Source organism: Vicugna pacos, chromosome 13 (genome assembly GCF_048564905.1).
Source record: "Vicugna pacos chromosome 13, VicPac4, whole genome shotgun sequence".
NCBI lineage: Eukaryota > Metazoa > Chordata > Mammalia > Artiodactyla > Camelidae > Vicugna > Vicugna pacos.
The window spans coordinates 14,950,138-14,974,291 of record NC_132999.1 but is presented as its reverse complement, the minus strand read 5'-3'; the positions used below and the strand labels follow the sequence as shown (position 1 = coordinate 14,974,291).

Sequence of the window (24,154 nt, the reverse complement as noted above, 5' to 3'; positions counted from 1 at the left end):
CCGCAGCCGCAGTCACAGAGCCTTGCTTTTGCGCGCGTACCCGTGGCTACGTGGCCTTCCTTTACCTCTCTTTCGCCCAGTTCTGTGTCTTTTTCAGGCCCTGACGCCCCAGTCTCCTAGTTTTATCTTCCTCGCTCTTTTCCTCTTTCCTTCCTTTGAAGCTCAGCATGCAGGAAAAAGACGCCTCTCCACGCGGTTTCCTGCCTAGCTTCCAACATTTCGCCACACAGGCCATCCATGTGGGCCAGGAACCGGAGCAATGGACCTCCCAGGCTTTAGTGCCCCCCATCTCACTGTCCACCACGTTCAAGCAAGGGGCTCCTGGCCAGCACTTGGTGAGCTGGGTCTGTCTGGGGCGGTCCAGGGTTGGGCGATAAAAGAGATGGCTTATAAATTAAAAAGGCACTCAAGTAATTTGTAAGATGTAATTTATGTATCAGAAAGGCGCCCCGAAAGGATGTATACCACGTCTGTGAGCCTCTTTGTCGTAAAGCTTTGTATTGGGTGGCACAGTGATTCTATTTATTTTGATAAGCAGGATTGGAAGGAACAGTTTGTCCAACTTGCCATAGAGCTTTGGGCTGATAGTCCTGTGATGTTGGCAAGTTCACAGTTCAAAACTGAGTGTCATAATTTCCTTGAATTACCTTTAGCAAAAATAATTATAAAGATACAGTAAGGAGTCAGCTGAAAAAAATTGAGGCTGATAATTCACCTGGAATCAAAATCATTCCCAATAGATATTAATTCCCAGTATTATTCTTAATAGTTATTAAGTTATTGAGTACTTACCATATGCCAGATGCATACTTACATGTATTATGTATTACATATGTATTACATATATTGCCTCAGGTAATCCTTACAACCATTCTCGTCTGAACTATGTTCTTATTTCTCTCATGAAAAATCTAAGATCTAGGGATGTTGAGTATCTAGTCAAAGGCCACATGGCTAGTAAGTGGTGGAGCTGTGATTCAAGTCTGCTATAGGACCCCAGCCACTCTTAGGCGGTAGACCACACACTGTGCTATACTGCTATAATGCTGTAATAATCTAACCCATTGCATCAGTGTGGTTTAGTGATTAAGAGCATAAACCATGTAGTAAGAAGACCTGGTTTTGGATTCTGGCACCACTTCTGAGCTGGGTGATCTTCAGTAAGTTACTTAAACTATCCAAGCCTCAGATTGATCTTCTGTAAATGGGTTAATAATAGTACCTACCACGTAAATTGTTGATATATATATGTTAAGCTGTATGATACATTATAGTTGTTCAGTAGTTTGGTATTTTGTGGTGTTCAGTTTTACACTTTTTCCATTTGAGCCTTGTAACAAACAAGTCAGAGGGCAGGATAGACTTTTATACACTTTTTATAGAAAAGGAACTACCCAGAGTCATAGATGACTGTCTTGTGAGGTTTATGAAAGAGCCCTTTGTGTTAATCAGATAGCTTTTTCTTTTTTGGTAGAATACGTGATGGATCTTGGAGTATTTAAAAGTTGTTGAAGTTCAGAAGAAATTACAGTTGACCCTTGAATAACAGGGATTTGAACTGCATGGGTCTACTTATACGTGGATTTTTTTCAGTAGTAAATACTACATTGCTACACAGTCCTCGGTTGGTTGAATCCAGAGATGCATAACCACAGAAAAGGAAGTCCGACTACAAGTTATAACACAGATCTTCGACTGAGCATAGGGTCGGCGTCCCTAACCCCTGAGTTATTCAAGTGTCAACTATAATTAAATAAACTTTGTAGATCCAAAACCTTGATTATACTTCAGACCTCTTTAGTGTGTTGTGTTATATAAGTTGAGGAAAATTATTTACCATGTAGCCCTTTGTGAGGTAGAGTTCTAAGGGCATTTCTACTACTGGTTTAGGATACTTTTAGCTGCCTTATTTTATAATAAAAATGTATACACAACATGTCTTCCAAGCATGCAGTTTCCTCCTGGTGTAGGGCTTCGTGAATGTGTAGCTGCCCAAACGTTTGCATTTAGTGCAAAAGTTAATTTAGCGATGATAGTAATAACTAAAGGTTTTCAGAGAGCCAGCAGAGAGGGTAACATCCACAAACTCCTCCTAATCCCTTTAAAAAATTAGTGATGAGCACAAAGGAGAATTTGAGGCTCTGAATGAGAAGCATCTAATTCTCCAGTTCCACTTGGAAAAACACTGAATGGGTGATAATGTGGGAATTTGCCACTGAAATAGGTTTTTTTCCCCGACAAAGTTAAATCTCTGCAGTGAATATTTATAGAGACACGAGCTACCTTTCTGTGGCAGTAGCCACATGAATCCAGTCTTTTTTCCTGTCTGAATACAGCTACAGGTCCCATCATGAAGATGATGATGGGGAGTGGTGAGGATATCCTGGAGCCTATAAAATGTCTACTCAGTATGTCAAAAACAAGGAAACAAACAGGCAACAAAACTTAAAATAAAATTACTGATACTGGGGGCTCCTGAATCAGAAACAAAGGTGTAAAGAGTGGTTGTGTTTTGTTATGTGCTATATGAGGCAAAGGGAGAAAATTAGATATAGGAATTTTAGTCTGTGTTTCAGAGAAATCCTGGCTTTGAATTCTGACTCTGACACTCCCTATAAGATTTAACTTTCCTTGCTTCAGAGCAGATTGTGAAGATTAAATAAAACGAGTGGATACAGAGAGAGAGTGACTAACACTACATAATATCATTTATATGTAGAATCTAAAAAATACAACAAACTAGTGAATATAACAAAAAAAGAAGCAGACTCAGATATAGAGAACAAACTAGAGGTTACCATGGGGAGAGGGAAGAGGAGAGGGGAAGGTTGGGGTAGGAGATTAAGAGCTACACACTACTATGCATAAAATAAATAAGCTACAAGGATATATAGTACAACACAGGAAAAATAGCAAGTACTTTATAATGACTGTAAATGGAATATAACTATTTTTTTACATTTTTTATTGATTCATAATCATTTTACAGTGTTGTGTCAAATTCCAGTGTTCAGCACAATTTTTCAGTCATTCATGGACATATACACACTCATTGTCACATTTTTTCCTCTGTGATTTATCATAACATTTTGTGTATATTTCCCTGTGCTATACAGTGTAATCTTGTTTATCTATTCTACAATTTTGAAATCCCAGTCTATCCCTTCCCACCCTCTACCCACCCCCCAGTAACCACAAGTCTGTATTCTCTGTCCATGAGTCTATTTCTGTCCTGTATTTATGCTTTGTTTTTGTTTGTTATTGTTTTTTAGATTCCACATATGAGCGATCTCATGGTATTTTTCTTTCTCTTTCTGGCTTACTTCACTTAGAATGACATTCTCTAGGATCATCCATGTTGCTGCAAATGGCATTATGTTGTCGGTTTTTATGGCTGAGTGTTTTCCATTGTATAAATATACCACCTCTTCTTTATCCAGTCACCTGTTGATGGACATTTAGGTTGTTTCCATGTTTTGGCTATTGTAAATAGTGCTGCTATGAACATTGGGGTGCAGGTGTCATCCTGAAGTAGATTTCCGGAATATAACTTTTAACAACTGTGAATCACTATGTTGTAAACCTGAAGCTTTTGTCATATGGTACATCAACTATATATTTTAATAAAAATAAATAAAATGACTGGATGAATACAGCTAGTACAGTGCCATACATGTAAAAGGAACATAATGCAATTTAAAAAAAAGTAATGTCTGAAGCTACTTTGCCAAGAATTATTCTCTTTTTTGAGTCACTTTTGCAGAGCCACAATCTGAACTTCGAGCGTTTGTAGGATCTGTTCATAGCTTCGTGTTGGATACTAAACAGAACTTGCATCACTTACTTTTGGGAAATGAAATGCAGGTTAGAAATATGTCTACTTTGTTGGTTCAGGTGTTCCCATTTCCTCATATCCCTAGATTAATGGGTAGAGGTGAGTCTAACATAATAATGATGCTAAAAATAAAAACCATTATTTATCTAGTGGTTAGCACATGCCACGCCTCAAGGAGAGAACTTACTATACATTATCTCGTTTTATCTTCACAACAACTTTATGAACTAGATATCAGTATTTTATTTCCTTTTTACAGGTATGGAAATTGACTCTGGGAGTTGTCAAGTAACTTACCTATTATCATGTAGCTCATAAGTGGCAGACTCAGAATTCTAACCCAGTTTGGCTGACTTTAAAGCCTCTCCACACCACTATGGCCACAACACTGTTATTGCTTCTGTCTAATGGCAAGATATGCCATAGATAAATAACAGAAAGTCATTATGGTACGATGGACCCATAGAGGAGATGGCGATGCTAAGACTCTGATGATAAATTTAAATCTCTTAGGATGAACTATAACTTCTTTTCTTCAGGGTTTTGAGTATAGCCGTTCTGGAAATCCCACCAGGAATTGCTTGGAAAAAGCAGTGGCAGCACTGGATGGAGCTAAGTACTGTAAGTGATGTTCATTTCAGAGTGTAAAATCTAGACTCCATTCTTACACCCAGACAGAAAAGCATACAGGCACAGAATGTAGAACTGGAAAGAAGTAAGGATTAGCTAGTTCAAAACTCTTATTTTTCGAAGATACTGAATTATTTGCTCAAGGTCCCACAGATGGCTTAGTACGCATATGTGTAATTTATAAGGTGAAAATAATTACGAATAGAGGCAAAATGACAGAATTTGTTATTTAGTATTCATGTAAATGCACATTTCATCTGAAGCTGTCAGTATAGAGAAATAAAAATCAATTAAGTTTTATAACACTACCTGTGAGAATATAAACTTTCCTATACTTCGGTTCATGCACCTGCTGTTTTGTGCCTGAGAATAGCACCAAGGAACGTTTGCAATAGCCAGGTGCCCTTGATAATGTGCTCTCAGAGATTAGGGATTAACTCAGAATCTTGTGTTTTTTTCCATGAAGGAAATGAATTGCTGTTAAATCATCTTCGTATATTTTACACAAATGATACTAAATGGGGGTAGAATAGTGAATAGAAAATAAGAATCTTAAGAGTTTTCTCACAGTAAGAGTATAGGAATCAGAAATGTTAATGTGAGTTAGGGTTTGTTTGGGACTTTGCAGGGGCGCGGATTGGGTTCTTTTGTTCTGGATGAGGGGATTTTTTTTTTTTAACACTAAACGTGAAATTTAGTACTGCATGGGGAACATTATTTCCCGCAGGAAGTATGAAGGCCGAGGGTTCATATGCCAGACACTTTTTTCAAGTGGGCTCCGGAAAACATGGTGTTTTTTAACTGGTGGTAAGAGTTAGCATTCTGTATGAATTCATTGTTGGACCACAGATTTGCCTAGTAGGGAACTGTAAAGCCAACTTCAACTTTTCTGAGAATGACATTTCCAAGTTAATTGGATTCTACTAGTCACAGGTGATTTTTATCAAGGTGATTTTGTCAGGATATTTTCTTTTATGGTGTGTAATTTGCACAAGGCCAGTTTTTTTAAAAAATTATTCAATTTCATTATTTTTGTTCAATAACAAAAGATTCAGGATCACATTTGTTTAAAAGAGAATCCACAGTAAAAATTTTTTAAAAATAAAATTTATTAAATTTATTAGACACATCAGGTCTCATTCTGAGTTTTGTTAAAGTATTTGCTCAGTTGCATATCCATACGGTTAATGAATGAATCATCTTATCTCTATTCCTCAAGAATTTGAAATTTTCTTTAGAGTTTGATACTTTTAAACTCTAACTTATCACAGACATAGTAAACAATCTTATAGTTACTGGGGGAAAGGGGATGGGAAAGGATAAATTTGCAAATGTTAGCCACTATATATAAAAGATTGGAAAAAAAACGAGTTTCTTCTGTATAGCACAGGGAACTATGTTTAATATCTTGTAATTACCTTTAATGAAAAAGATTATGAAAACAAATATACATATGTGTATGCATGACTGGGACATTGTGCTGTACACCAGAAATTGACACATTATAACTGACTGTACTTCATTTGAAAAAAATCTGTAATTTAATTGGCAATTGGCCTTTTATCTCAGAATTTTGTGAAGAATTATTCCCTTGAAGCTTTTCAGAGGAATGTTATAACCAGAGCAGAATTATATATTTTTTATTTTAAAGATATTTTTATCTTTGAAATAGAAAGGGAGATTTTGTAATGGTGTTAATCAGGGGATTTCTGGTGACCAGTAGTGATGGTTGTCCTTTTATCCACAGAGAGAGGACTTAAAACAATGGAAGTAAAAATTGTAGGTGTTTTTAACCTACAGGTCTGGCTTTTCACTTACTCTAACTTGGTTTTCACTTTAGGTTTGGCCTTTGCTTCTGGTTTAGCAGCCACTGTGACTATCACCCATCTCTTGAAAGCAGGAGACCAGATTATTTGTATGGATGATGTGTATGGAGGTAGGTGACCTCTCTCGTTCGTGTTGTGTCGGCTGATACTTTAAAGACAATAAAATGGGTCCTGAATATGTTAATCATGTTACCAGGATTGTTGATATTAATTACCTTTTCAAGGCATGATATATATATATATATTTCAAATACTTCTAAGTAATTAAATATGAGTTCTAGAATATTATTACCATTTTATCCATCTCCTGTCTGAACAAAAAGTTAAGTTTGTAAGTTCTTTGAAGGAAGAGACTTACTTTTAGTGATCATTTTATCCCTCTCAGAAATTTGCAAAATGCTTTGTATTTTATCATAGGTCCCTATTATAGTTTGTTGTTTTGAAATTATGGAAAAATCAAACCTTTAGTTACTATTAAATGCTTTATAAAAACCTCTTGGCAAACACAGGTACAAAATCTTAAAAATTGCTGTGAATTTTTAACAATTCTTTACAGTCTTCCTCAATCTTATATTGCTGAGGGTCAGTCTACCAAAAGTCCAGTATATCTTTGATGACGGAATTGTTTTTGCTTTTTTGGTTCATTATCAGTAACAGCAAATTTTTCTCTAAATCACATATAAACATCAAGTCCAGAACAGTATTTATAAAGGAAACTATTCGAAGTTGAATGGTCTGTCTTCTTTCACTATAAACCTCTAGTAGTTTGATTTCTGCTGTCTCATTTATTTATTAAAGCTTTCAGAACCACATAGCAAAATGATTGAGAAAGTACAAAAAATAATAGCCAGTTCTTTTCTATTACCAAAGTATAATCAGATGGAAAATTTATTCTGAACATTTTATTGACATTGGTTCATTTATTTTAGATTTGAGTACTAGGAAGAAATTGTTAAAGATATTGATGTTTTAGGGAGCATGCCACTTAATGTTTAAAGAGGAGAGACAGTGTGTTTTAAGAAACATTTTCTGCTCCATGCCACTTGGTGTGGGTATCAAGTGTATTTTATTTGACTCTTTAACTTTCAGTTTAAAATTTAAGCCTTATGTTTTTTAGTATACAAAATAGTTACACTATTCAAAAAAGTAGAATTGCTTTTAGTTTCTTCTTTATCGGTGATTGACACTTCCTTATATTTTTTAAGTGTTTATACCTGTAAGGAATGTATATTTCTTAATACAATGTTCTTTCCATTTTGTCTGATTCTCTTCTGCCTCAGGTACGAACAGGTACTTCAGGCAAGTGGCAACTGAATTTGGATTAAAAATTTCTTTTGTTGATTGTTCCAAAACCAAATTGCTAGAAGCAGCTATTACACCAGAAACCAAGGTAAATCAGTCAGTTTTCAGTTTTGTCTTTTTCCCTATGATGTTTTGTTTTAATCATTTCTGTTTACTTGAGGATATAACTTAAATCTGAATAACAAATTTTTACTAGAAGTCAGTGGAAACCATCAAGGGAAAGATAGCTCTGGCTTCTTCTGAGTTTTATAACGTAATGGTTTGGCACATGTATTCTGTAGTGGGATTCAGATTCTAATTCTGTGTCACAGTTAGTATAGTATTGGGGGGAAGTTATTTAACCAAGGTCTCAATTTTTTCATCTGCAAGATGGGAATAATTGCACCTGCTTTATAGAAAGGTGTGAAATAAGTGAGATAAGACATATGAAATGCCTATTACAGTGCCCAATATGTGATAACTGTTAAAAAATATGTCGGCAAAAGCACACAATTCTTAACTGCTTTACCAAGCTAGTACTGGTAACAAAAGTCATCACAGAGATTGGGTTTCAGAAAAGAAAGCTTACAAATCCCTAAACACTTAGCACAGTTTTAAGGGTTCTAAGGAATATTTCAGCAAAATAATAGAGGTAGAGAATGGGCCACAAGCAATCCTTAGCCTCTGTCCTGGGAAGCTTGTGTGCTGGAAGTGTTTTGTGCCGGAGTGAATGGCATATGTGATATTCTTTCTTGAGACCTCATTGAAATTCTGCATGGGTAAAAGAAAGACCAGTGTCTTTTATAAGTCAGCCTTTTCCAACTTTTTGCTAATGATTAAAAGGTTTGAATTGTACTTAAGATTATGTTGCAGTGAATGCTAAAAAGTGAAACCCTTTTCTCACACAAATAATTACTTTGAAGATTAGCAACAGGGTGAGCTTTGAGTGATTAAGGTCTGTTTTCAAAGGAACTTGTTTTGCTTTTTTTTTTTTCTTTTTTAATCTTGCTTGGGAGAAAAGATACTTATTAAAATAGCTGATCTGAGTCTTTCTAAGGGAAGAAAGCAGATTGTGGGTACATTAATTCTTGTCAACAGAACTTTATGTAGTGGCTTTTTACCAACTTAGTACATTTTTCTCCCTGAAATATCTGCTTCATCATTTGAAGTATATTTTTAAAATCCATATAAAGTCTACTTTGTATTTATTTACTTATATTAATTTTAATTTTTTGTTGTTGTTGTTGTGAATGGGAAACATTCTTACCCAGGAATAATTTTTTTAGATTCTTAAATAGTTCTGTTCTTGTAGAATATGCATTATTTTAACTACCTTATCTTTTCTACAGTAAAACTCTGGAGTAGGAAGAGTATTAAACAAGATCTCTTGCCCATTTATATAGGTAATGAAGAGAGAATGATTAACCCTTTTAAAAAGAAAGCTGTAGATAATGTCATTCAGGACAATGGTTTAACAAACAGAATTCTTTTCTTTGGCCTTTTCAGTAACTATCAAACATCCACAGTGTGCCTGGATTGTGCTAGGTTTTGGGAGGCAGATAATTATGATATTGTCTCTTTCTTTCTTTCTTTTTTCTTTTAGGGGGTTAGTTTTGGAGGGGGAAGGTAATTAGGTTTATTTTATTTCTTTCTTTCTTAGTGGAGGTACTGGGGATTGAACCCAGGACGTTGTGCATGCTAAGCAGACACCCTACCAATGAGCTATACCCTCCCCCTGATATTGTCTCTTTCTTAAATGAGCTGTGGCCAGGTTTTCTGTTGTGTGTATCATTTCTCTTCCTCACTCTAAAACCCATGCTCTTCTTCAGGTTCTGGGGACTTATTTTGTGGTTTCCAGTGCATCTGGCATTATTTAAGTTACTATTCAGGATGTTTTTGGCATCCTAGGGATAGTTCTCTTTAATGAAAATTCCAGAATGTAACCTTAGGCAATCTGTGTTATTTATTCTTGAGAGCAAAATTCCCAGACATTGAACTATGTCTTTGGAATTCATCCTCTTTTTAGTGGAAAATAATTATAATGATTAATTTGAACACTTTTCTGCTTCTATGTACACTATATTATTTGATCCTTAAAAACAGCTGTGTAAGGTAAATATTATCAATCTTACTGTATGGATGAAAAATTGGGGGAATACAGAGGGTTAGTTCCTTAGCTATGACCTCTTAGAAGTTCATGGGGGTTAGGATTCAGATTGAAACCTTTAAACTTTGTCATCCATGGTCTTTCAATGTCGCCTCCCAGATGGTTACAATATATGAGATGTATGTTTGTACAGTGTATGTTTTACAAACTATTGTCATTTACTGAATTGTTCTAGCTTGTTTGGATTGAAACTCCCACAAACCCTAACTTGAAGATGATTGACATTGAAGCCTGTGCTCATATTGTCCATAAACATGGAGACATTATTATGGTCGTGGATAATACTTTTATGTCGGCATATTTCCAGGTAAGCGAAAATGATTTTTTTTGCATGATGAGTAGACTACACAGATACCTGTAATTAGGAAAGGAAGGACTTACTTACTTTACATTAATGAACAAACTCATGAAATCTAATCATAATTATTGATTAGACAATGAATTAAAATTGGATTTTTTTTTCTACCATTAGTTAATATCTTTTCAACCCTAGGATAATATCTTGTATGGGACTTCATGTGTTTTAAGTGTTGTTTTAATATATTGAAACCTGGCTAAAGTTATCTTATTTTTAGTCTCTTTCTCCCCCTCTCTCCCTCTCCCCTTTCCTCTGTGTGTATATATATATATATATATATATATATATATATATCTGGCTAACCTTCCAAATAAAAGGAAAAGAAAAGCTGTATCAGTGATGTCTCAGTGATGTGTATTGCACATATTATTTCTCCATTTTCTTCCTTCTTCCTAGTTTGTCTTCCCTCGGTGCTTCATAGACCATGCCTGGCCCTCTGTATCTTTACCTTATTTGTACCATGAATTCCTACCCCATGTTTCACGTTGTGTGTGTGAGTACAGCTCCTCTTAAACTATTTTCCTGCCTACCCCTCTACATACATGTCTTCCCCACTCACACCCTCCGTCTCATCCTCCATTCCCTTTCCATTTTGCTCCTGCTTTTTTTCCCAGGCTCTTCTTCCTTTCTGTTTTGCTCCTTTTGGTAGATCACCTTGGGATCTCTCTACGGTTGACTAGTTGTCTGCCTTTCCCCCCACGTTCTTCTCTTTCCAATAAGTAGCCTAACTGTGTTTCCCTTCCTTGTTAGGAGTTACCATCTCCCCGCCCTTCCTTCCTGTCTGTACCTTGTGGTCGTTCTTATAACACTTCTTGTAGTTCACCTTTATTCTGCAGTTCCTGAAACCCCGGCTCACTTTCTCCAGCTCTTCAGTTAGGCAGATGTTTGCAAGCTCCCCTGTTTACTTCCCCCTCTTCTGTTCCGAGTCCCTGAAGGTGGCCCAGGCTGCTGCCTCCCTGTGAGTGGCCAGCTCTCCGGGAGCTTACATAAACCTGGTCTTCATTCTCCTCCATTTTATTCACAAGGCACTACCATGTTGCATCTCCCTTTCCTGGAATGCATTTCCTGGCTACACTGCAGTTAGATGAGCTGTCTGCCTTGGGCTCATGCTGAATCTTTGGCTGCTTCTTATATCAGGTGAAGCAGTCTGTTTGCAAGTGACAATCTCCTGGCATCATGTTTGTCCCTGGTGATTTTCACCCGTGGAGTCTTTATCCCAACTCCTTACCCCCAGTTACCCCTTCAGCGGGCCAGCTGGTTCAGTGTGAAATTGCTCTAGCTGAGTCATAGTGAGTCCTGCATATTCCCAAAGAGATCGCGGGGACTGATTTAGCCTGGGCCTGCCCAGGTTACTCATCAGGCCAGGCCCTTTTTCTCCTATTACTGTCACTACAGTAGATCCAGTTTTTCTACGTTTCTGAAGCCCACATCACATTCCTCACGCCAGGGACTGCAGTTTGCTTCATTTCAATCTGGATTCATTCCAGTCAAATTAATCAGAATCGCATTGTCCCTAGGCAACCACATGCTTTGGTTCCACAAAGCAAATCTTCTGAAAAGGGTGTCTCACTGTTTTAATCTCATGAAAACTGGATGTAGCCTTTCTTCCCTGCTTTTTGTCTTCTGGATTTTCTGTAAGTCTCACAAAAGGCAAAATGGACATATCAGCATAAGGTTTCAGATTAGAAGCTCTGAATCCTGGGTGTGAGTCCTGCCTCCCCCATTTTTTTAATCCGAGTGACCTGTTTTATTTTCCTTAGTCCTTTTTCCCCATCTGTACAATTGGATTTTGTTGAATTAGTTAGGTAATACATTTTGAACAGTGCTTCACTGAGTTATGGAAAGTGTTTAACATGGTTCTCGGTGCCTTATGAAGTCAATAGTTGCTACTGGCTTTTATTTGTCCTTCTGACCATAGAGTTTATAGAATGTTGGCACTGGAAGAGACCTTACACATCATCTGGTTTGACCCATAACTTTAGAGAGATGTAGAGAGTGCTTTGAACAATGCCTTACTTAAAACATCCTATTTTTGAAACTCTAAATGAAAAGTCCCATAACCCCCAATTAGTGAGGTTAAACACACATTCTCTCTCTCTCACACACACGCACACACGCAATTTATTTTAAAGAAAATGTAAATGGAAAGATGTTGATGTTGTATTGTTTAGTGAATAAGTTGATTATAACTTTAATTCTCACTGTAAACAAAGACGTGTAACACTAAAGTATTACTCTTCAGGAAGATTGGTGATGGAAACCAACAGAAATAGATTTCTTTATGAGTAATTTTACACTTGACAAAACTAGTATAAATAAAGAGTGAGTCAAGATCATGACATATCGAATGAGTAACCACAACATACATTGTAATATTGTAATGATTAAAAATTTAAGCAAATGTTTTATACTTACTTGACATAGCAATTGCTGATAGCTTATGTCAACTATTCTATGCATTTACTGAGTCATAAAATGCCAAGATCTCTGTTGTAGGTAATAAGTTTAGGGGCCAGTCAGCAATTGCTCTGAAGAAACAAGTTCAGAAGTCTTGTTGACCTGGGCTTGTCTGCTATTTCTAGAAAATAAGTGCCCTTGGATTGAATACGGGGTTGAATACTTCGTATTTTTATTTTGGTGGGAGGGAGGAAAGGGAAAGGTAATACCCCGGATAACTGGAAACTTTTAAGGTATATACATATTTTAGAAAAGTTAGCAAAGAATGGATTTTACAGGAGCAAATAGGCTAGTAATGAAGCATATTTTCAAGTGATTTCTCATTTCAAATACAAACCTTTTATTCCTTTCAGCGGCCGTTGGCTCTGGGAGCGGATATTTGTATGTATTCAGCAACAAAATATATGAACGGTAAGACATGCACAGTCTACACGTTGAGTGATCGTTTCCAAGGAGAGATGAAAGTAGCATAAGGCTTGGAATTTGGATCTCTTTTCTCTTTCTTCTGCTGTTATTTGAGTTTTCTCTGTGACTCCTGTAGAAAGTAAGACAGTTACACTTTGATTAAGTTATTAGGTTAAATGTGGCATTTCATTTATAGCAGACAAAACTATGCTCATGATTTATCAGAAGAGGATTAAAATTTACTTTAAAAGGCTATAATTTTATCTTGCTGACAGTTTAAAAAGTGTCATTTTTATATGATTTTAATGTTATTGTTTTAAGTACACTTTTCACTACTATCAAATTGAATAAAGTGTCCTTAAACTTATTCTATAGGGCTTTTTCCCAGAGAGTTTTTTCAAGTGAAAGTCACATTTTAGAAATTATAAAATGAGAAATAAACATACATTATTTTTAACCTAAAGGTATTCTGGATTTTTTTGTTTTGTTTTGTTTTGTTTTTATTTATTTTTTTTAGGCCACAGTGATGTTGTGATGGGGTTAGTGTCGCTTAATTCTGAGAGCCTTCATGATAGGCTCCGTTTCTTACAAAATTGTAAGTATTCAAAAGCCTGAATTTCCCTTTCTGCTCTCAAAGTGACTATATTTGGTATTTCTGTTTCCACTAAATGTTGTGAAGTAATAGCATTCTACTAATTTAGGAGGAAATGAGAAATAGAGGGAAAAGGTCTGACTTTTAGAGGAAAGTAGAAAATTGGATTATAAAAATACAAGTATAAAATAACACAGCTTTACAACTTTACCAATGAACAAGTTTTATTATTTTTCTAATCCATGTTAATTTTGATAATATTTTGGTAAAGCCCAAATGACTTTTTTAGTTTTAAGACTTAAAGGATTTTTTTTTTAACATTTGGAATGATGATGGCTTTCTAATACTGTGCCTTTTATATCTGGAATGGTGGTTAATTTTAAATAGCACTTAAGATATAAAGTTATATTTTTCAACAGATGTCTAAACATCTGTTTTCTGCCTAGATTGTTTAGTTACCTCAGGTATAGCTAAGGGTTTGTTTAAAGAGCTGCAGTTTAACCACTGTGATTGTTAGAGTAACAAAAGGGGGCACTGAGGAAGGAAACCAAAATTTACTGCTTCATAAATTCCTTCCATTTATAAAAAGAAGGAATGAGATACGTATCCTGGAGACATGGGAAATCACAGGCTGCTTTAGACAAAAGCTAAATAAGATGTTGGCAGAATATTCAGTAATAAGAGAAGCTGAACTGCTGTTTTCCTGTCTATGTTATAATACTTTTTTAAAGAAATTCAAGATTAAACTATGTGCAATATGTCATTTCATTAAAATCACAGGACTATTTGTGCTCATATTTGAAAAGTTCATATCACTGTGTTTGTACTTAGTTTTCTGGATGTTCATTTCCCCTCCCATTTTAAAGCTCGTTTCTGTAAACATGTTTTATGCTTCGTTCTCACGCTTCTAATTTGATGTATTACTTTTTCCCACTAAAACTCAAAGACTGGGCTTTGTGCTAGCTTCTCGGAGTCACTGTAATGGAAAAGAGTGATGAGAGACTTTTCTGGGTCCCTCCTCACCTTCAGACTAACCCGGGACATGCTCATTTTGCAGCTCTCGGAGCTGTTCCATCTCCTGTTGACTGTTACCTCTGCATTCGAGGTCTGAAGACACTACAGATCCGCATGGAGAAGCATTTTGAAAATGGAATGGCAGTTGCTCAATTTTTAGAATCGAATCCGCGGGTAGAAAAGGTTATTTATCCTGGTATGTTAACTTGCTTTCTAAGCACACGTGTTTACACTAGGATTTTAAGAGTTATCCTAAGCATCCTGTTTGTGTAACTTTATTTCTACGTTAGGTGCTTTTGTATATTTTTATGTTGTTCACTTATCATTGAACACTGCTGTGTGTCAGGCTTTTTGATGGGTCTGATGGCAAAGAAGACAGACGTAGTCTTTGGCTTAGTGTTGCGTATGGTCTAGTGGACACTTAGATATTAAGAAATTACATATTAGATGTTCCTGTGATGGTCTTTAGCGTGAAGGTTTGTGTATACCTGTTCCAGGATTGCAAACGTGCACTTTCCAGTTGATTTGCTTATAATCTTATCAATCTGCTATTTTGCACTAGATCTAACTTTTATCTGCTGTGGATTATGACTTGATACTTACCTAGTTGAAACTTCCCTGAAAGTTCTCATACTTGGTTTTTGTTTGTTTGTTTGTTTGTTTAATTCCTTCACCTCTCACAACTAGAAATGCTCATATAGAGTTAGCACTTACATGCTACTCTTTGAACTTATTTTACCATCTTTTAAGTTGTGGTAGTTTTAAGTAAATAGTTATTTTAAACTCTTTGGAGGTATGCAGCCATATAGTCTTGGGGTGTACAGGAGAATTAGGTTTGACCCCTGCTCTCAAGGAATTTGGATAAGTCAAGGCAAAAATACATGAGATTAAATGCCTTAATATGTACACTTGGTAAAGAGCTGTTGACTGGAGTGTATTTTGAATGAAGAGAGGGAGGAACATTTTGGACTGTGTGCTGAAGAATGGGTAGCTTTGGTTAGGAAAGGGTATGGATGAGGCACTACAGATTTTTTCAGTACTTGTTTATCAATTGCAACTGTGGGCCAGGCTTTTTACTAGGAACTGGGATCCAATTAATTAACAAAAGAAATAGCTTTCTCCTCGTGGAGCTAGTCTGGTGGATAAGACAGATATTAAGCAGGAAATTACAGAGGATATAGTTAACAGAGGGAAGAGGGCAGTCAGAGGGGAGACTATTCCAGGTTAAAGGAACACCATGTACAAAAGTCCTGGGATGAAAAAGAGTGTGGTACCACTGGTGTAAAGAAAACTGGCTTCACTAGAGCATGGAGAGGCTAGAAAAGATAAGTCAAAATGAAGCTAGAGAGATGTGCAGGGGCCAGAACAAGAGGTCAGATGTGAAAATGGCATAAAGCTCATTATTAGGCTTATTTGCAGTTTACTTAAGAGAATGGTGATTTTTGTTGTTGTTGTTCTGAGTGTATATGTGTGACTCTAAAACAAGACTTCCATTACACCTTATGATTACAGGGCTGCCTTCCCATCCTCAGCATGAGCTGGCAAAGCGTCAGTGCACAGGCTGCCCAGGGATGGTCACCTTCTATATCAAGGGCACCCTTCAGCATGCTGAAACTTTCCTTAAGAACATAAAGGTAAAAGTTCAAAATAGGTTTTTAAATTGTAGACATTAAGCCCTTCTTAGAGCATTATTATATTCATTATTTCTCACTTCCACCCAACTCACATTAAGGCTTTTGTACCTACAGGTCACACTCTCAAGCCATGAAAGGTCATGAAATGCATTGGGTTGGAAAATGACTTAAAACAACAGAGGTGCAGTGGCAGATATCTGACTATGCTCACTTACTTAACTCTCCAGACACTGCCATCAGTTTGAGAGAGACAGAATGCTCTAAAGCATTGATTTTTTAAATTTATTGAAAAGTGAACCACCTTTTCAAATGAAATATTACGTGAAGCCTCAGTAGTGTGTGGTCAGTGCACTGCCTAAAGAGGCCGTTCTGAAATATAGCCTAGGAATGGCTTTCCAAACCCTGTGCCTCCCAGGCTGCATCTGCCTGGAGTTGGAGAAAGGAGGCCTTTGTCTAAGTTCACAGAGGCAGGAGGCTCTCAGGGGCCCTGGGAGAGAGGCCTGTGTAACTCCATACCCTGGGCTGGCGTTGTATTAATGCAGTAATGTATTTAAGACTCTGAGTTTTATCCACTTAATTAATTAATTAATGAGTCAGTGAATTATCTTTCATGTTATTTGGGGGGGAGGGGAGATAATCAAGTTTATTTATTTATTTATTCTAATGGAGGTGCTGGGGAGTGAACCCAAGACCTTAAGCATGCTAAGCATGCACTCTGCCACTGAGCTATACCCTCCCCACAAAAGAGTGAGTTTTAAATACTATAAATCTAAAGAAAAGGATGCTGCTAGATTAGTGAAAGTCCTCCTGGTTCTAAAATTTGTCTACTTCTAAAATCAGAAATATAATAGTGTATACTTTATTTAACACCGTTCTGAGAGTAATTTTTAATACGTTTGTAAAATTTTATGAGACTGTAACGCTAAATACAACAACTGAGTTTTTTTTCCCTTCTATCCAGGAAAGAGTTAAGTAGATGTGTTAATTTAATAAGGGATACATATTAACAAGTAAGCCTTTATAACTTGATAGACATTAAGAGACTTTTATTTAAAGAGTAACCACAGAGGTAGGTCTCATATGTAATAATTCTGAGGTTTTAGTGCTCAGGTTAAATATTATTTAGTATGAGGTCAAATAAGGAAGGTATAGAAGGGTCACTCTGATAAACTTTTAATGCTTTAGAAGTTACATAATATGTCTAATTGCTTAAATCATCGTTATGGATTTTATTCTCATTTTTTCCTCCAAGTGTTTTACCCAATTTGCAGTTTATTCATAATTGCCGCCATTTCCCATCCCCCGTGCCAGGGTCACTTTATTTAAAAAATTTATTTTTAGATTTTCGTATTTTTGTTTCTGTGGAAGACCTAAATGAGTGTTTTCTTTGCCATAGTTATTTACTCTGGCTGAGAGCTTGGGAGGATATGAAAGTCTTGCTGAGCTTCCGTAAGTATATTTCTGTTTTTCTCAGTATTTTAACTTTGATTTCAACTTGAATGATTGTTTAGAATAGGCATAGGATAAAATCAGGGATATTTCAAGATATTTAGCAGTAACAGCAGCACCTTACTATGAAATTGGAGTGGACTCTAACTCAATAGAATGGAGAGCCTGTTCAAATCTAATGGGGGCTGCTAATCAGAAAGCTGTGTCCCCCCAAATTTTGCTTTTTCCTTATTTGCCTAAAGGAGATTCCAGCAGTTAATTCTCTGACCTCTGACCCAGGGCTACTTGTTCTGCTCTACTCTGCCCTGGGAGGGAGGTTGGAGACTTTGTACTGGAAGGGCTGATTTCAAGGCTCCCAGGGAAACAGAGAATGTGTTTCTGATAAAACACCTCTATACGCTCATTTGTCAGCAGAAGGCTCTACTAGTTACCGTGAAGTCTGTTTATTTTCTGTTCTCTGTGGGGTAAACCTTGAATGGCTCCATGTTGTCTGCAAGATAAACCCCCAATCCAACTTAATATTCCTGGTCCTTCACTACCTGACCCCACCAAATAATCTAATTTTATCAAAGTACTGGAGGATATTAGAACACAAAGCAGCCTAATACATGTAGTCCATCCAACAGCTTATATTATAGACAAAGGAACAAAGATTCAGAAAGTCTTGCTGATTACTCAAATGTCATACACATTTAGCAACTTCATTCTTGAGGCTTTGCGTCAGAAACATTGAGGTGGGGGAGGTTAAAGCAGCCTGGATCTGGATTTGAGACCTCGTTCCATCAATCACTTAACTTTTGAGCTTCAATTTTTCCGTCTATACATTGGCATTAGTAATTAACATAGTGATTATTATTTATTGATTACCTGTTCCAGCAAACATTCCTTAGCTACATCCTGATTTTACATTATGTTTCTATGCCCGTATATTATAATTATTATAGGCATAAATCAGTATTATTACCTAGTAATTTTCAACCATATTAAATGCATGGTGTGTTCCTGTGTTTTAATTTTCATAAACATTTCTGGAATGACAATGTGCCAAGGAATGTCAGGGTTTACCAAAATTTAGGCACATTTCCTGCCCTCTCATAGTAATGTATAGTTTATGGGGAGAGGCAGAGTCATTTCATAAAGTTAAAAAAATATATGATGTTCAAATAGTGATTCAAATAATCAAGATAACCCACAGAGGGTTTTTGTTAGTCTTTTAGGAAGATGCTTGCTAGTAAGTCTGGATGCACAAGAGGGCACACTCAGCATATGAAACTGGTTTATTTTTCATAGTAATGAAATGTGTATTACTTTAAGGCTCTCTTAAAAATAGACCTGGCCTGATTTATTTAGAGATTTGGTTGAAAGTTGCGTGGCCCGCAGGCCCTCCAGCTAGGCTATACCCCCAGTGCCAGTGGGAGAGTAAATTTAGATCAGGGCTTGTCTGTTCTATCAGCCTCACTCTGTGTCTCTCAACAGTGCTGCAACCAGTGCAGCATTGCGATCAGGATGGAGAGCCAATGTGTACTCTGGTCTCCCAGCCTAACAACACGTGTTAACCTGGTGACCTTAGAGAAGGTACTTATCCTCTCTCAATCTCAGTTTCCTCAATTGTGAAATGTGGATAATGCTGTATGCAGCTCTTAAGTTGTAAGAACCTTGAGGGAAAGAAATCTGTAAGCTAATGCCTGGATCCATATTAAGTACTCGATGCATGTTAACTACTATTATGAATTACTGTTTCTTATTGAGCATCCACTGCATTCCAGGTACTTGTAAGTGCATCATAAATGTTCCTTCCATCAATGACTGTGACAGACTTTTGAGATAGGTGTTGTGTTCAGTTTTTATCCATTTAAAAATATGAATTAATACACATAAATGATTTAGTTGAGCACCTGCCTCATGGTAAGTGTACAATAAATGACCACTATTATTATTTCAGATGAGGAAATCAATTCTGAGCACAGGTAACTTTTACAAGCCCACACAGTCAGTATGTGGAAGGGCTGAGATTCATACCCAAGTCTATTGGTCTCAGAGGCTAAAGTTCTTGTTTCAATGCATTCACTCTCTGTTAAGGAGCTAAGAGCCTTAAAAGGCAGAACATTTCAAGGAGGACATCTGTGCATAAAACTTCATTAGAGTGATAAAGGAAGATGTTCATTTACTTTGAGCACAACTAACATTTTCTTCCCATGGGCCTGAAGTGAGTTAGGAGAAGGCAATTAGTCTCACCTTCTGATGGTGGGAGGGAAAGGAAGGATAAGCATTGGTGGCAGTGTACATCTTAGTGCTCAGTCAGCCTCTCTGCCACTATGGCACAGTCCGCAGAGATTTCTCCCTGCTCTAAACTCCGCCCAGCCATTCCTACTGTCCGTACTTGTTTGATATCCACTGTAGACTATTCTGTTTTGTGACTCGCCGAAGTGTTTATCTCCTGTTTTGCTATCTAGGGTAAAGCAAATATCTCATTCTTCTTGGTTTTCCAAGTCTTGCTGTAGTAGGTGCTTTAGCCTTACACTTGTTGATGATGACAATGAGTTACTAGATGGTGCTGGAATTCCTAGTGCTTCATGATTGCTACTGGTGATCCTGGCTTGTCTTTCCCTGATCTGCCTCAGGAGGTCCAGTTCTGGATTGATCCTTCGAACCAGAGAGAGTTAGTTCTGGCCAGCTTTTGGTCCAGGAGGTGTCTTGTAAGTCCAGCTGGTTGGTCATAGGGTGTATGACTTCTGGCCAGGGCCTCATTCAGGCTGGTGTTAGAATCCACACACCGGAGGCTGTCTCTTGCCCTCCTGCCTGGGGACGCCTTGACTGGCACCTCCACTGTCCGACTGAGTATACCTTCCCGATGGTATAAAAACTATACAAGATCTTGGTTTTTTTAAAAAATCATGACTAGAAAAGATAATTTTCACAATTGAAAAATTTATTTGCCTATGAAAATTTACAGGTGTGTGAAGCATTTGATATTTAGAGTAGAAAAATTTTGAAGATAATTGCAATTTATGAGATAGAAACATGCCTCCACTGGTACAATATAGCGATCAAAAATTTGGTTGCTTTTTCTTCCAGGGCAATCATGACCCATGCGTCAGTACCTAAGAGTGACAGAGAAGTCCTTGGAATTAGTGACACATTGATTCGACTCTCTGTTGGCTTAGAGGATAAACAAGACCTACTGGAAGATCTCGACCAAGCTTTGAAAGCCGCAGTAAGCTTTATTTTAGTGTGTGTGCGCTTAATCTTGGGAGCAGGGGGCCTTATAATTATGGAGTAGCCTCACTGAACTGTAAAGGTTTCCTCTTCCCTTGCTACGATAGGCAGGGTATATAAATGTGCAGGGAACTCAGTCGAAGTGCACATTTAAAAGATGGTCATCTTCAGAAAAGGATTCTTGGGTGGTGAAGTCTTTGCCTGAAGGTTTAATAACGTATTTTTCTTGTGCACTGTTAATACAGGACCCTCCAACTGCAAGTCACAACTAGCATTCCAGCACTACTTTCAGAATTTGCTTCCTGAGAAGATCAAATCTTTTGATTATTTGAATGGACCATTAACGAGCCTTCACAGATTTTTCAAGTGAAGATTTTAAGGCACCTCATTACCTTTCACAGCTGTAATCTTCCAGGGAATCATCGCTTTTAAAAACAGTTTCTTCTTTCCCTTATTGTAATTGACTGGTCAATTCTGTTAACTTCTTTTTGTTAATTTTGGTATATATTTACCTCTGAAGGAGGTGAGATTTATGCTTCTACTGGGGATTGTATTCGTTTTTCAAGCTTAAGATTTATATTGATCGTGTTTACAATATAGTAGTAATTCATTTTTGATGTTTTCTGAGGAATTTAAATTATTGTTAAGTCAAGTGTGGTTTTTGTATATTGCTGAAAGCAGCACTCAAGGCAGTGGTTTACACTTAATTACCATAAGCCAAAAATAAAATATTTGAAACATCTACTGTGAAATTCTACTGATTTAAGGTTGTACTTACTATTTAAAAAAAAATATGAGTATCAAATGCATCCTATTGTGACATTCCTATATTATGTGGTATTAATTTGTATTCCTGGGCCCTTTTAATTCTCAATTCTCAGAGATCTCAGCCACTGATGTTGATATTTATAAATTCAGTTATGTAAATTTGATGCCCAAATCGTAGTGTTTGCAAATTAGTTATAAAATCTGTACGTGGCAGGTGAAAAGCCACTTTTACAGATAGAAATATTATGTTTTATATGTTTATCTGAAATGTAAATTTGTTGAGGCTAAAGGAAGAAACACTTAAAATCTTTCATAGTTAAGTGCATAATCATCAAGTGATTGTAAGTAAGTCAAAGCCAGTTAGATTTTTTAAATTGTTGATTCTAAAGACTTTCAGTCATGTTTGCTATCACCACCTGTTACAGTTAAAAAAGCCTGTCATTGAACTTGATTAATGATAGTGCTGGCTAGGAGGAAAATACATAAAAATACACATTCTTATATACTGTCCATATTCTCAATTATATGTATAAAGTTTGGAAATTCTCTTTATAGGCAGCAGCACTTTGAGGCTAGTTATGTCCCACTGTGGTTTCTGGCAGACTTGATTTTTTGCCATCTCAGTACCTTCGGGCTGTGGCAATAAACAAAAGACATTTACATGAGAAAGGCAAAGGCTACTTATTTTAAACTTGCAAGGGGGTCAGCTACTGTCATTAGCTTTTTGTCAGACTCAAAGGAAAAGCAGAACATAAGGAAGGGTAGAAATTTTAGTATCTGTGGATGTGGATGAGAAACTAAATTATTATTACAGAAGTTATCGTTTAGCTTCCTGGATTATCACTAGAGATAGCAATCAGGTTTCCCTGCAAGTCTGCCTGATAGCAGCTGGCTTCCTGGGTTGTTTATTGTAGATAAGGGGTTGATTTTCTGGGGAGGTTATTGTGGATTGTAGGTGAAATTTCTGTTCTTACATATGATCTATCCATTGCCTATTTGTGTATTCAGTCTCTCAGAGCTGGTGAGCAATAACGGACTGCCATTCTATTCATCAGGTTCCCCAGAGACAGAACCAGTATGGGTGTGTGTGTGTGTGTGTGTGGAGAGAGAGAGAGAGAGAGAGACTGAGAGAGATTTATTTCAAGGAATTGGATTATGTGATTGTGGGGGCTGGCAAGTCTGAAATGTGTGAGGCAAGCTGGGGATTCACATAAGAGCTGTTATAGTCTTGAGTCCAAAATCTGCAGGGCAGGCCAGCAAGCTGGAATCTCAGACAGGGTGTCTATGTTGCGATCTTGAAGCAGAATAATTGCTAGCCTTCAGCTGACTGGATGAGGGCCACCCATGTTAGAGAGACTAGTCTCCTTTACCCAATGTCTGCTGATGTAAATGTTAATCACATCTGAAAAATATCTTCATAGCAATATCTGGACTGGTGTTTATAGGACCAAACAGCAGGCATTATTGCTCAACCAAGCTGATGCATAAAATTAGCTGTCACAACCATGTTCTAGTCACTGCCCTTTACTGCCTGAGAAGACATGGTTAATGTTTATTAGGGTTTAAGATGTTTATCCACCTTTTTGCTTATCTGCAAGCATTCCTTTCTTTATTAACACAGTTCACACTGAGATGATGATTCACTGTTTAAACACAGCACCCCCATGCCTGTCCCCTTCATAGTACATCTAGCTTTGTAGGGGGGAACATACCTGGACAGCCACACTCTGGTCAGGTTAGATGAGGTCAGGCTTGCAGAACACTATTTTCACTGAGTTGCCTTATAGGGCACGTTATTCAAAATCCCATCTTACCTTTGTATTTACTACATTCACTGTTGAAATTCTAAGAGTGAAATTAATATCTCATACCAAAGCCAGTGGGTACTATCTTAAGAAGGTACACAGCACTGTGTTTATTTTATTCAGCTAGCTGACACGTAAGAGAAAAGCTTATTTCGGAGATGACAAAGTACAGCAAGTGCATTTATTTGTCTTGTGACTCAGTTTAGTCATGTATTTGTACCTGAGAGCTTATTCATAGCAGACTTCTGGCTGCTTTCAATTTACATGATTAGAGAAATGGGACTCACTCTTCCACTCAGTATCCATGTACATTTTCTTTTACTTTTTTACTGAATTCTGTTACAGGTAAGGTGCGTCACGTGGCCTATTATTTTGGAATTTTGTGCCAAAGACTACTAGCTCTGAGATGAGAGAGGTAAATAAGAAAGAAAGTAACAATGAAAGCTGGAATATTAAAAAAAAAAAAAGACATCCTTTTTTTAACAATAGAGTAGCCTTAAATGACCTGAATTCTACAGAGGAGCCAGGGAACAGTTGGGAAATACAAACTGATTTTGCACAAAGATGGAAATTTAATACCCTGTATTTTTGTAAAGTAAAAATGGTACTATCACTTGCTCATTCAGGTGGACCTGAAGAAAATTTCAGGGAAAAGGGAATAAAGATTGTAATGAACTTTAGAAGAACACAAAAGGGACCACAAATGCTTCACAAGAA

The 24,154-nt window shown here is 36.9% G+C and overlaps 1 protein-coding gene across 2 annotated transcripts; it reads left to right on the top strand.

Annotated features, from left to right (window-relative positions):
- Nucleotides 1-21,609, top strand: CTH (cystathionine gamma-lyase). Of its 2 annotated transcripts, XM_006205339.4 has the most exons (12): nt 1-335; nt 4,375-4,456; nt 6,306-6,401; nt 7,572-7,681; nt 9,915-10,046; nt 12,908-12,965; nt 13,477-13,554; nt 14,609-14,761; nt 16,078-16,199; nt 17,596-17,648; nt 20,724-20,862; nt 21,110-21,609. In XM_006205339.4, the coding sequence occupies exons 1-12, from the start codon at nt 168-170 to the stop codon at nt 21,134-21,136; spliced, it is 1,218 nt and encodes a 405-aa protein (XP_006205401.1). In that variant the 5' UTR covers nt 1-167; the 3' UTR covers nt 21,137-21,609. The 2 variants fall into 2 exon arrangements, with proteins under 2 accessions (XP_006205401.1, XP_072830302.1); XM_072974201.1 differs by lacking the exon at nt 4,375-4,456 and having other exon boundaries at nt 16-335.
- Nucleotides 21,610-24,154: the final 2,545 nt, after the last annotated feature.